This window comes from Linepithema humile, chromosome 6 (genome assembly GCF_040581485.1).
Source record: "Linepithema humile isolate Giens D197 chromosome 6, Lhum_UNIL_v1.0, whole genome shotgun sequence".
In the NCBI taxonomy this organism is placed as follows: Eukaryota; Metazoa; Arthropoda; class Insecta; order Hymenoptera; family Formicidae; genus Linepithema; species Linepithema humile.
This window is the reverse complement of record NC_090133.1, coordinates 28836762-28849843: the sequence shown is the minus strand read 5'-3', so window position 1 is coordinate 28849843 and position 13082 is coordinate 28836762. Positions and strand designations below refer to the sequence as shown.

At 44.3% G+C, this 13082-nt stretch overlaps 1 protein-coding gene and 1 long non-coding RNA gene across 6 annotated transcripts in view; one reads left to right on the top strand and one right to left on the bottom strand.

Moving 5' to 3' along the window:
• The window catches only part of RhoGAP100F (Rho GTPase activating protein at 100F), a 33133-nt gene extending 26339 nt beyond the window's left edge, over nucleotides 1–6794 (bottom strand). The window contains exons 1-3 of one of the 5 annotated variants that reach the window (XM_067357696.1): nucleotides 3089–6794; nucleotides 1293–1406; nucleotides 540–737 (exon numbers count right to left, since the gene is read on the bottom strand). In XM_067357696.1, coding sequence (XP_067213797.1) covers nucleotides 540–737; nucleotides 1293–1406; nucleotides 3089–3352 — 576 coding nt within the window. In that variant the 5' untranslated portion in view covers nucleotides 3353–6794. The remainder of the gene's footprint in view (nucleotides 1–539; nucleotides 738–1292; nucleotides 1407–3088) is intronic. The other 4 variants (XM_067357692.1, XM_067357693.1, XM_067357694.1 and 1 more) reach the window with 4 other exon arrangements.
• LOC105671318 (uncharacterized) overlaps nucleotides 1–8316 on the top strand; it is a 49741-nt gene extending 41425 nt beyond the window's left edge. The window contains exon 8 of the long non-coding RNA XR_010890875.1: nucleotides 7282–8316. This is a non-coding gene — a long non-coding RNA (uncharacterized lncRNA). The remainder of the gene's footprint in view (nucleotides 1–7281) is intronic.
• The last annotated feature ends 4766 nt before the right edge of the window (nucleotides 8317–13082 follow it).

The following is a 13082-nucleotide window of genomic DNA, read 5'->3' as shown; positions in this document are numbered from 1 at the left end:
AAATTTACAACGTTATTTTACGATGTTATTTCGATACCGCGATATTTTGCTTAACAGTCACATTATCAGTTTTATGATCGTTGAACGCGACAAAAAGCAAGTGAGGCAAAAAAATATATTGTAATCTGTTTTATTTTAATTAAAATTTCAACGTACGGTTTAACATCCGATTTTTTTAATACCCGAAATTTTGATGTACAGTTCAATATTCGAATTATATGCATTCCTACTTTATATTGAATCTTGGCTCGCGCTTTTTAAATTAAATTTTAATTTGCATAATTTAATATAAAAGAGTGAACATACCCGTGTATTTTTTCACATTTTTCGTGCACGCAAATAGCACGTAAAATATCACAAATTGCCAATAATTATTCTACAATTAAATTAATGAAAAATCGAAAGAGATAATCAACGATTTCAAATATGCCGGTTTAACGAAAGGACTGCATTCGGTTCTAATTTATAGTAAATTATTGCGCTCCAACGCGAATGAATCACAATCTGCCAGCGGCAGATGGTTTATTGGCATAACGTACCTGCATAGCGATAAATTTTTTCGCCGCCTCGGAAGCCTGTCTACCCATTTGCCGAGGCTCGATGACACGCACGACCATCTCGCCTCTCCGCTCGACAGCTTCGAGGGCCGCCGCTGTCGAAGCGTCATGATCGTTTTCGACAGTCTCGATCTGCTTGAAGATCTCTGTACTGATCCCGCTCACCTGCAACGGCAGGTCCTTTTGTTTCAGGGGGAGTGTGGCGTAAATTCGTCATACATGCGCGGATCGGTGAAATTATCTCGACGACGAAAGCAAGCAGATTTTCTTTCGTTGCTTATTCATTTACTCGTTTACCGTGCAAACAAAGTCTCAAATAATGTAGTGATTATTGTAGTTTAATTAACAGAATATTATTTTAGCAACATAAAACTTTGTTACCAAGATTAATTTTAATCATCTGTTGATGTTAATAGTGCAATCTAGTGATATTAATAGCCGTCACTGTTATGCTCCCGCTTTTCACTTATTTGTTGCAAAAAGCAACAATGGAATGGATTTAATTGAAATTTGGCACATTCAATATAATAGCGATCAAATTATATGAATAATGTATAACGGCTAAAGCACTGATACGTTTCTGCCGTTCGTCGAGACAGCTTCACGAGCGATACAATAGAGTCCCGCGGAGTTTCGGGATCCATCGTCGTACTGTCCGCCAATTGAAGCTTGCCGGCGCAACGAGCACGTTAAATTCGTCTATTGTGCAACGAGTTAATGAAGTGTGGCCGCTACCTTCCTGAAGTCTCCTTGAATGACCATGGGGGGTGGTTCCTTGGGGCGCAACTGGTTGGCAGGTGCTTGCCTCCCAGGACTTGCGCTGATGTCTGTCACTTCTCCCCGGCCCTCCTGCAAAGCAATGACTGATTATTTCCGCCGTTGATCAACCTCTCAGCGAATCGGATGAATTATTATGCGCGACAAAACGAAAAGTCGGTCGACGAAATCTCACGTCATAAAAAGCGCTATTACTGCCAGCGACACTCGATATTGAAAATAATTTCAATGGTCGGGCGGTATCTCTCTTTTCGTGGAAAATGAATTATTCAGGGTCTAGATCAATGATAACCACAGCGACCGAATGCATATGTCACGGGGTCGAGCTGCACATGTCGCATATGCCGATCGACCATTAGTAATTACGTAACTTGGATTGTCCACATCTTACGTCATCTGGGCTCACGGTGCCGTAGAGAGCTGTATGATTCGGTGATAGCGATGAAGAGTTCGACAATAGGTTTATGACGATGAAAATGGCAATATGGATTACTTAAATATCTTTTTAAATATTTTGCAAACCAAATCTATTCTTCGATCGGGGAGCGGTTTGAATATTTTAGAGAAAATTCTCTTCGCTTTTTAATGTCACCTAGTTAAGTTGAAGACGTATCGTACGGGAATTCATGAGTTCATAGAAGGAGGCAAGCACTTCACGCAAACACGTGACCTAGAACTATCACGACACGGACGTAGACGGTATATGGAGCGAGAATTTCCGTAGTCACCGAATATAATTCAAACGTGGAGATTCCAAGATTTTTCGTAAATATTATTAACCAACTTTTTTGCAATATCACATCGATTTTTCTGAGAGAAGGTTAAGTAAATTTGTCTCATTTCTCATCGATAATAATTATCTAAGTAAAAAGTATAAGAAATAATAATTTAAAAATATTTATTATTTAGGTAATTATCATTATCAATGAAAAAAAATCAATTCACTTTCTTACAATCATCAAAATTAAATGCATCTGATAAAAGTAACTGACAAAATCATTTACGCTTAAACGCATATTGGACTGTCAATCAGGGGAATCAATTCTTGAATCTCACACGTTGATTAACACGGTTTTTCGATTATGCGGTCATGCGCGTCGCAATAAGATAACTCGATCCACAAATAACTTAATTTCTCTCCAAGAGAGAGAACCATTTAGAGCGACACTCTTTCATTCGAGAGATAAATGTGACGCGTAAACCTAAAACTCTATCAGGAATCCCTAGAGAGCATGAGGGAGGCCCGTAACGAAACGCGCGGCGTCTCGCGGAAACTCATCAATCTGTCACTCCGGCATCGCGCACAAGCATCGCCGTAAATCCCCTCGCTCGTTGACCGGCGATTCCGGCCGGATTCGCACCTCATCAGAGGACTATCCAAAGAGGGGAAAAAAAACACACCCTCATCGAGCCGCACGCGCGCTCCGGAGCAAACTCATCCACCTGTCACGCGTCACACGGGCACAATCGTAAAACTTGGCGCGCGCGTTGACTACGGCGCCATGAGGGAGGGGAAGATGCAAGGGGAGATGCACTATTCATCGCGACGGAAATCGGGATCGTTGCGGAACAAAGAAACCTCCGGTCGGGATCGACGACGCGCGAGAACCACGCGCGTCTCCAACAAATCTCACAACACACTCCTACTTTTCGGGAGGCACTTAATTACCCGGTCGCCGGCCAGGTGAAATTTCGGCCGGCGGAAGTAGCAGGCATAGAAAAAAAAAAAGAACCGTGAACCATGCAGAACGCACCGCGCGAAGGCATGTGACCGGGATGAGCCACGCGGCGGTGCCGCACATCCGATCGCAGAGCGACAGCAAAGACATCCACGCCGCCGTGGCCGATTTGCAGCCGCGTTCATTCGCCGACGATTCCTGGAGCGGCTGTTCCTCACCGCTCTTCCTGCCCGCGGTGGTCCACCACCAATTTCGCGCACCATCGTCCGTCTTCTTCTGCCTTCCGTTCTCACTCTTGGCGCGTACGGACATCGCGCCGTCCTGCCGCGGCGGACCCATGCGTGCACCGCGGGTGGTCCTCCTCGCGCCGTGAGTGTCCCGAAGACGCCGTCAGCAGAACACACGACGAGCCGCTGCTGGCCCGTCGCCTTTCTCACGAGAGTCTCCGTCCCTCTCACGTACGTTCGCCGCGGGTTGTCTGCCAGGAGTCACTCTTTCCGGTCTCACGTGTGACCGGCGAACGATGCGAAAGGGCGCGCGTAGGACGGATAGGTGTAGGTGCCCGATGTGAGGTGACGAGTGCGACGGAGAGAGAGAGAGAGCGGCGATGAGGTGAGTGCTGGAGAATGCGATGCGGAAGCGTGTGTGGAAGAGAGAGCGCGCGGATTACCTTGCGGAAGAAGAAGCACCCCGAGCCACCCCTGTCGCACATCCTTGCCTACCCCATGGCGGCTAATATGGCGGGAAGCGGCGCTCAGAGGAACGGGAGTACGCGAGTGTCAGCAAGCGTAGGAAGCGGGAGGTTGGGGGGCCGGGGGGGGGTGAAAGGTACGGGCGCTTGCGCGTTCACCATCGCCGGGAGGTTACCGTGTCGCCGCACTTCGCGTTCCGAGTGGTATGAGTGAGTATCGACCCGGCGTGACGTCACCTCACACCCCCGTTTCTCCCTCGGTATGCCCCTCGCCCTCCTGTCTCGCCGCTTCTCACTCGACCCTCCTCTCGTTCCGTCTTCTTACGTCCCGTTCTACGCGTTCAAGCACTCCTCCACCCTCCCGCGCGCGCGACGTACACCGTCAACGTGGCTATCCCCTCGCCGCTCTCTCTTCGCCCTTTCTGCGTACCCACTCGATTTCTCCCTCTCTCTCTTTCTCTCTCTCTCTCTCTCTCTCTCTCTCTCTCTCTCTCTCTCTGTCGCCCACGTTGCTTCTCTTTCTCGCATCATCCTAGTCTCTCGTTGCTCCGGTCCTTTCTGTCTACGCTGTCCTCCTGGCCCCTCGTCTTCGCCTCTTTCCTCTCATCGTCGATTCTCCTCTCTGAACCTCCCCCACGATCCATCCGACTGCCGACGGCGCTTCCTGACTACCGCACTCTCGCGCCCCAGGTGGTCCCCCCCGCCCTCCCTGCAGGTATTTCCGGAGTGTTTCGGCAGTCTCGTTCGCGCCTTTTTTGCTTAGACTGAGTTACGCAGCGCCGTATCCCTCTCCTCATCTCCTGGGGCCCCGCTTTCCTTCCGGGGCGCACCTCCTGCCACATCGGTCGCCGAGTATTTCCGTTTGTCCTTTAAACCACCTTTCTCTTCCTCTTCTGCTCTCTGTACGCTCGCAGGTATTTATCTTGGCGTTCCCCGCATTTTTCTCGACTATGCGAACTGCCGTGGTGCGCGTCGGTGTCCCGTTTTTCTTTAAGCGGCCGCTTTTCATGCTTCTCTCGTCTGTGCGCTCTCTCTCTCTTCCCCCCCCCCCTCCTTTCTCTCTCACTCATTCCTTTCTCTCTCTCTTCCTTTCTTTTTTTTCACGCCGTGAACTCGCCTTCTGTCTTGTCGGTCGCGCAGTTCCCCCTGAATTGGATTCTCGCTTACTTCTTATTGCAGTCGCCGGGGCTGCACTTCACTTACGGGTGTCAGCGGCCGCGCGGCGGATTCTCTGCCCGTCGCATCCGCGCGGCCAACCTTGTTCGCCGCACTTTTTTCGCGCCGCACGGCTCGCGAATTTTTGCGACCCGTAAAGAGAGTGGATTTCTTCCATCGAGCTTTCCGATTCGCACTCGTGTTCAGCTTTCATGCATCAAACTGTCGTCCCGCTCGCCCGTTTCTTCCATCATAATGATGTTTCCGCGTGCATCTCTCTTCTCCACTCCATTTTTCCTCTTATTTCCTTATTCGTTTCCCCTGCTCAATATCAGTTTGCATATCGCACATTTTTACGCGTAGTTTTGTATTACCTCTCGTGTTTCCCTCCGGTGATCCTTTTTCACTCGACGTTCACTCGCTTTTTGTGTCTTTCGCACTGTACAATCTCCCCTCTCACTCTACGTTTGATATACAGAGTATTTACTTTTTTCCCGAGGTTCTTCACCCTTCCGTCACATCTGTTCGCGACTAGTTGGCCGTTGCTCCAACGTCGCGCGGAATTTCTTGCTCCACATACGACGACGGAGTACGCAACTCCATTACAGACAGCAGCTGCGACTTGCAGCCAGCGCGACTCGTCCCCCCTCGGGCGATAAATAAGCCTGAGGGCGTGAGGAACAAACGTGAGAAACGCCGGTAATGCACTTTCCGAAGTAATCTATATCATCATCCTCTCGTTGACATAATGCGAGTCGTTTTCCGTGCCGGAGGGCCATCTCGCGTCGCTTCCTTCGCAGCGGCAGCGTTGAAAGCAACGAGATAAGACGCGGAATGCCGCGAACGCGTCCGTTAAATGTTCAATGTTATTTCCGGCGAAGCGGCAAGTTTCGTCACTCGAAAATACAATAATGTATCTGAATATCGCGAAGCGAAGGTGCTGGCGAAACGCGGAGAAATGTCAGACGCAGGAGGCGACTCTCAAAAGAGACTTTTTTTAATTGCGACTACATTTTTAATATTAATTACGTTATTTTATTTCGTTTGGCTCGGAGAGAGGACGGGCGCAATAACGATGTCATTTACAGTGAAATAATTTCACATTGTTGGCAACATCAAAGGTTAACATCAAATCCGGAAATTGATCTCGTTGTAATCTCTCGCGAGTAACAACGGCGCGAATCGGCGCAATGAGAATCTCTCTCGATGGAGGCAAAAGGTATGCATCCGCGCTGTGAAATAAACCGATTTCCACCGCCGATATAACCGGACGATTTTCCGGAAAGTCTATTAATGGTCATTACGGTAATCTGGCTCGCGGCGATCGCGCCGAGCATCCGCTCCGAGAATCACGGACGAAACCCCCTCCGCGCCGAGTCGATTCGACGTCTGCTTCCCTTTCGCCCTCTTTCGTCGCCCTCGCGCCCCTTCGCCGACGGCGCCGCTATTTCGCCGATGTATCCAGTGACCTACGTGGATGCCCATCATGATGGTTACCGGGTAGGGGAATGGATGGACGACCGGATTCTTCCCCACCAAGCGCGAGGAACGCGGCGCGAGCATACCGGCCATAATGGGTGGTAGAGCGATGATAGTAGTAGTAGTAGTAGTAGTAGTAGTAATAGTAGTAGTAGTAGTAGTAGTAGTGGTAGTAGTAGTAACTGTAGTAATGCGCGTCGTAACGCGAGGACAGCAGAGAACGTTGTAATGGCGTACGCACGATGCATTAATGCCGCTCTACGCGCACTTTTCGCCGCCAATTTAATCCACCACGTTTTTTCCACCGTGCTCTCTCTCTTTCTCTCTTTATCTATCTATTTCTAGGTGCACTCGCCTACGCTGTAAAGACTAGAGTGGGTGGAAATACCCTTAACGATGTACCGGAGGTTTTTAATGCGGGGGAAAATTAATTTCCCGATTTTCTTCTACGGCAAAGTACCAACTTGCGTGGGCGCCGTTCATGTTTCACACGTGGGAAGGCAAAAATTATGAATGACTACACATACTTAATTAATTGTATTATATAATATTACTTGTTATCTGTATTTTTATATCTATATGCGTTAATTGTAAGAAATTAGATGTACGGATTTGTCAATGTTGTCGAATTGACAATAATTTTTCCATTAATGAACTGTAAGTTATCATATTTAATTTTATTAGAATTTTTATTAACGCTGAAAGTGGCACAATATTCACGCTGATCCTTTTAGATTCAAAGTTACACATTTATCATCCATATCTAATGCAAAATTAAATCGTGTCTTTCGAAAATTTTTCATTTATATTAATTTTCTTCTGTTACTGCAATTACTGAGCTTTCGCTCTTATCGCTTCTTCCATTTTTTAATTCTCAACTTTATAAGGCAAAGGTGAATTTTCTTCGTTATTTCTGTATTAATATATTTTATTTTGTTTTCAGGTTTATACATCGGCAGCCGGCGTACATCCTACCATAGTTCTTTTTTAACTATGTAGAAGGGGATCTATTTTACCATCCTGATTGGTGAGTCTTTATTTATACATAAATTTTCCATATCACAGAGTCTTAAGTAAGTAGTTTCTATTAATTTACATCTCCGTCTTTCCACGTTTAATACAATTATATCTATATTTATCATTGCTGTGCAAACATTATACGGTTTGCATGATTTTGATTTCTCATATTTGCATAATAGACGCTTATCAATATCAGATAAATTGTTTCGTTTAATAAACGCTTCGTTATAATAATGAATGGTCGATGAATAATGATCGCATCATTCATTGGTCTTCCCCTTTTATGGCACGGCGCGCCATCTCTTAATATTCCGCGCCAAATGTAATTGTAAACACCGGTGTAAACGCGGCCTACCCGAGCATTCCCGCAAATTTACGTCGCCCCTACATGGAGATGCAAGTCAGTGGTAATCTGTTTCACGGAAGGGTCGCTGGATTTAATGTGCCTCCCGACCTAGGGGCATCCTGAACCGCGCCCGCCGAACTCTCGAGTACTGTCGAGAGTTGTCTGCGGACAAAGTGGCGGTGTGGATATTGTGCAACTTTTGACAACGCGTCAAACGAATCATACTAGACTCTCGAATTTCGTGCCTCCGGCTCGCGTTACCACTCAGGACGGAAAGTTCCGCGAGTCTTTTGTGTACCTCGTGACTTTTGTGTGTCTAGTGGCGCGTTTTAGTTTCGACACAAGTACTCGAAATATTCGAGAAACTGAAGTAGAAGATACTAATATTATTTTTTATTATTGCGTATTATTATTTAAATGGTTATAATGTAGAAAAATATATCTTGAGAAGAATCATGTTTACGAAATATGCACAACGTCCTGAAACTCACGGATATCTTTTGAACAATTTCTCTGACCAATTTGACTGTAATCGATTCTTTATTAACGAAAACATTGTCACACCGACAGTTTCTGAATTATGTACAAGCAATTAAAAAAAAAAAATGCAAACTTTTATGAGGACAAATCAATAATAAAACTATATTTTCCAATAAATTTGAAATAGACTTTATTAAAAATTAAATTAAAAATTTTGTTAAAAAGATATATCTATAACATTAAAAATTGGAAAGGTGCAATAAATAATTTTTCAACTTTTCGGTGAAAGAAAATTAACTATAAATTGATCAGAAAATCTATTATCAAAAAGACATCCTCCAGTTTTTGGATATTTTGTGTAAGAATTGCTGATACAAGAAACAGAAAATATATTATCTGTGAGTTTAAGGAATAACTCGATTAAGATCTCATTATCGAATCTGCACGGTTCATTAATCTCTGTGTCTTTTAAATGAATTACTTTCGGAACTGCGAGTCTTCGTCCCCGCGTGAGGGAGCCGGGAAAAATTATCCCCGCAGCCGAGCAGAAAATAAAGTTTTACTTAAGGGGTTAAGAATGAGGAACGAGGGCGAAATCTTTGGCCCACAGTCCAGAAATATATCCCAATGGAATTGGATCCGTAGTGGTCGATTTACCCGCGCCTCCGTTTCAATTTGGCACAAATATTTCGAACCGTGACTTTTCGTTAGTTGGACCCAGATTTTCTTATTGTTAGAAACAGAGAATCGCGTTAGAAGCCGCATTAAGAAGAGAATCGAAATGTGTAACATTAAACTTTACCTTTATAATTGCTATAATTTAATAATAGTACGTTCTACTTTCTTAGATATAAATCTAATAACGATTGAACAGAACTAATTATATCTTGTCGAAGATGTGCATTAAAATCATTATTTATTTCTTTACGTATCCTCGTTTTTCACACATTAAAAACTTGTATTCTAAATTTACAAACTTATCAATTTTTGCATCACCTCACAATTGCGCTGAAATTTAAATTAAATTGATAAGATTGAGCGAATAAGAATTATTCTTCGTTAATAAATATTCGCAATTATGAAAGAGAATCAGGAAGAGTTTCGGCGAGGAGAATAGATTGGCGAATTTAATATACATATAACAGATACGCGTAACAACTTGCCGTCGCGTGGATTTGGTGTGCGCCGCGGCGGTGATTCGTGAGGAAGCAAGCAGGAAATAGCGCACATAAATCAGCGTCGTCGCGCGTCCTGTCGAAAATTTTCCCTGGAAGAAATTCTCGCGCGGTTGCTCGCGGAGAACGCGAAGGTCGGTGCGAAAGGTCGTCGATACGCCGCTGATCGTAGTAGTACGAGTGTCAGTAGTAAAGAGCGTAGTAGCAAGTAGTAACGACGTGTACGCAGGCGTACGCACGTTCGGTATCAGCGGTCGGCGCGAGGGATGAGGGATGATTTGAGGGCGAAAGAGGCGAAAAGAGACGGACGAATGCGTCGACGAGCGAGAAATGGAGAGGAGAGTGAACGAGAAAGCGTTGGAATGAGAAAGAGAGGGCTCGCGCGAGGGGAGAAGGGCGGGAGGAGGGCAAACAGCGAAAAGGGTGGGAGGACGACGGCACCCTGGATCCTAGCAATACGATATCCGTTCAATGCGCCTGCGTTTTGCGATCCTGAAGGGAGAGAGAAAGAGAGAGAGAGAGAGAGAAGTGGTGGAGGGAAGAGTGCACTCTCTCGCGCTCGCGCGTATCCCGCTGGCCTGACCGCATACACTCCGTCACCCCTTGCGCGACTCGTGTATGCGTGTGCGCCCTTTGCCAGATCGATGTGGACTGGTGTGAGTTTTATGTGTCCCTACGACGACGTGTTACGTGTACGAGATGCGCGCGCGAAGGGTACATGCACCCTTTTCGCTCGCTCGCGAGCGCGACGCGGATGACGGTCCTCGCTGTCGCGATCTGTCTCGCGAAATCGCGTCTCGTCTTTCGTCGTCGCGCGGTCGCTTCGGTGCGGCGTGAGCTAGACGGCGGCAGTGCGATCAATAATTTTATGAATCTCACCGAGCGTAGTGCCGCAACGTTATTTATCGTAGATCACGGCCGACTGATAGCCGATTTCCGTCAAGAGCGATGGAAGGATATGCAAAATAAGGAAATTTGCTCTACTACTATCTGAAAATCATTCTCAGATTACGTATAAAATTACACATTTAAATGAAGAATTTGCTACTTATGTAAATAAATATCTTACAGAAACTGAGACTAAATTTAATATGTTATATAATAATTGAATTATTCAATTTAAATTAATCAATTTAATTATTTGTACAAATCTAAAAAATAATGTAAAGTTTAATAAGTTTATAAATATATTTAATACATTTTACTAAAAAGTCGTTAGATTAAATCGTAGGCAAATAAAATTAGTGGACAAATAAAATTAAGTGGACAAATAAAAACAGTGAAACGCGATTGACAATGTGAAATTTATTTTTAGTGCATCGCGGAATTAATCCGAGCTTCGTATTGTAATGAATATTTTTGGTCCACTATTTTTGAACGTAGTAATCAGGACACGAGAAGTAATGTCGATCGCAATATTTTTAATGACCCGAATATGAATAAGTGTAATTATTAAGAACAGAAAGATTGACATTATTCTCCGCGTTCTGATTAATATATCTAAAAACGTTCGTCAATGTACGAAGCTTATCTTAATTTCCGAATATTCTAAAAATCAATTTCACGCTGTCAGCCGTATTTGTGGTTTCGCATTTGCTTGCAGTTTAACGAATTTGTGCATCATAAAGCTTTTGTCTTTGTTCCCACTAATTGTCCCACTAATAAGATTTGACATAACTAGTATTTTACGGAGACAAGTCTTCGTCACTTAAATACTTAATGTTCACGATCCGATCTCTTAATTAGCGATTCGAGAGGACTCGTAAATAAATCAAGTAACAATTTCGGGGCAAAACCCGGGGCTGCGCTTATGGCAAAGTTATATAAATTCGGATCCTCGCGTCTTATGGGAAGGCTGGATGATATTTGTTGCACGATTACTCAACTATACTGCCTCCTCTCTCGACGTATACAACCGCTAAGGGTTTCAATTATCGCCGGTGTTACAATTGTCCCTGGTTACAATCGGGCCCGCAAACGGCTCCTATTGACTTATCCGACTCGAGTCCGGCTCGACTTGCACGATAACCAAGACTTCAATCACGATTAATTAACCGCCGAGTCTGGCAATCGAGCTATCACTCGGTTCTGTAGCTTCCGTGTAACATCGTGGAGGGTACGTGACTTAAATGTGTCAAATGGCGAACATTTCAGTGTAGTTAGGCACTCGCGTGATTCCAAGAGGAGGGGAATGGTGAGGGAGTAGAGGGACAAAAAGCGGCGCTGCCGTCATAAATTGCAATAACGCGATGCCACCCAAAGATGCGCGCGCGCGCAACTTACGACAGCAGCAAATGTAAATCGCAGAGTGTGTAGCGGACTTGAAAAGATCAAAAGCGCGGACAGACGTCAATTGATGAAAAAACGTATGCGCGATGTACGAATCAGCGCGATAAAAGGACCATCGGAATATCTCTTTTAGCGAGTGTATACATGCATTTTTCATGCTCCGTTTATTTTTCAGTTCTAAAATGTCATATGCAGTTATTGCATGCATAAAAATGGAGTTATTGCTTGTTTTACGTTTATGTTGTGATGAATTTTCTAAATTACCATGCTGAAACAAGGATCGAAGTTAAATTATTGCGATTTAATCTGGTTGTAAACAAAATGAGGAACTGGAAATAGAAGTGTGCGCCAATACGTTATTTGCTTAGTATATTGTGTCGTCGACAGAATATCGGCGATAAAAAATAATTGCATTTTTGGAAATTTCAATTTTTAAATTGAAATATTTCCCAAAAAATATTTTTTTTTTCGTGTGGAAAAAATATGCAGTTACCCTCTTCCTGTTTGATAGAGCCGTTCGGTCGTCCGCGCGATTATGCGATCGCGCTTGTCACGATTCAGACAAATGAACTGGCAAATTCGACGCAAAAGTACGACGCGGACGCGGAAATTGACGCAACGGTATCGCGGCTAGTCGCGTTAAAACTGACGAGCGATCGACTGGTTTTTATGCATCGCGCGCTATGAGCACGTTATTGCATTTGCGATGGCTTTATAGCGGCCGAAAGGGAATTTAAATGGAAATGGAAACGCGCGCATTGTTTTATGCGGCCTCGCAATAAAACAATGCGACATCGTATGCGCGGTGCGACGATATAGATTATTAGGCGGCAAAATGAAGGCACCTTAATGTGTTTTCCGCATGACATTGACGCTATAAATCGATGAATGTGCAAATGAAAAGAGAGTTATTTGACGGACAAGAATACACGGGATTGCACGGAATATTTACGAGTACAAATTTCAAATAACAATTTTAAAAGAACATTATGCTAAATGCACTTTTTTTTAAGAATATTTTTTTCATATTCTCGGGAATATTTAAGTATAATCTCTTTGTTAGCAGAACTTGTATTCTATCGGTCCTATTTAATTAATAAATGCACTTAATATTAAAAAGATTTACATCATATATAAGCGAATAATTAATTAACTATTTAATTATTTAATGCGATATTTATGTTGTGTAAAATCCCGCAACAAAGCGACTATTTCCATAATAGGCGGCCGTTTTTCGGGGAAAAGGGGCCGGGGAAAAGCCTTCAGAAGCTGCTCCGTCAAACTAATTTCCGCCGCGGCTATATTTGTCGTATCACATATGTGCATAGGCATCATGATATCGATGTGTTTGTATGTGTGCGCGTGGTGGTGCGAATATTGCGCTCCGACGCAACCGCACGACATCATATATGTCGTAATATTCGACTCACACAC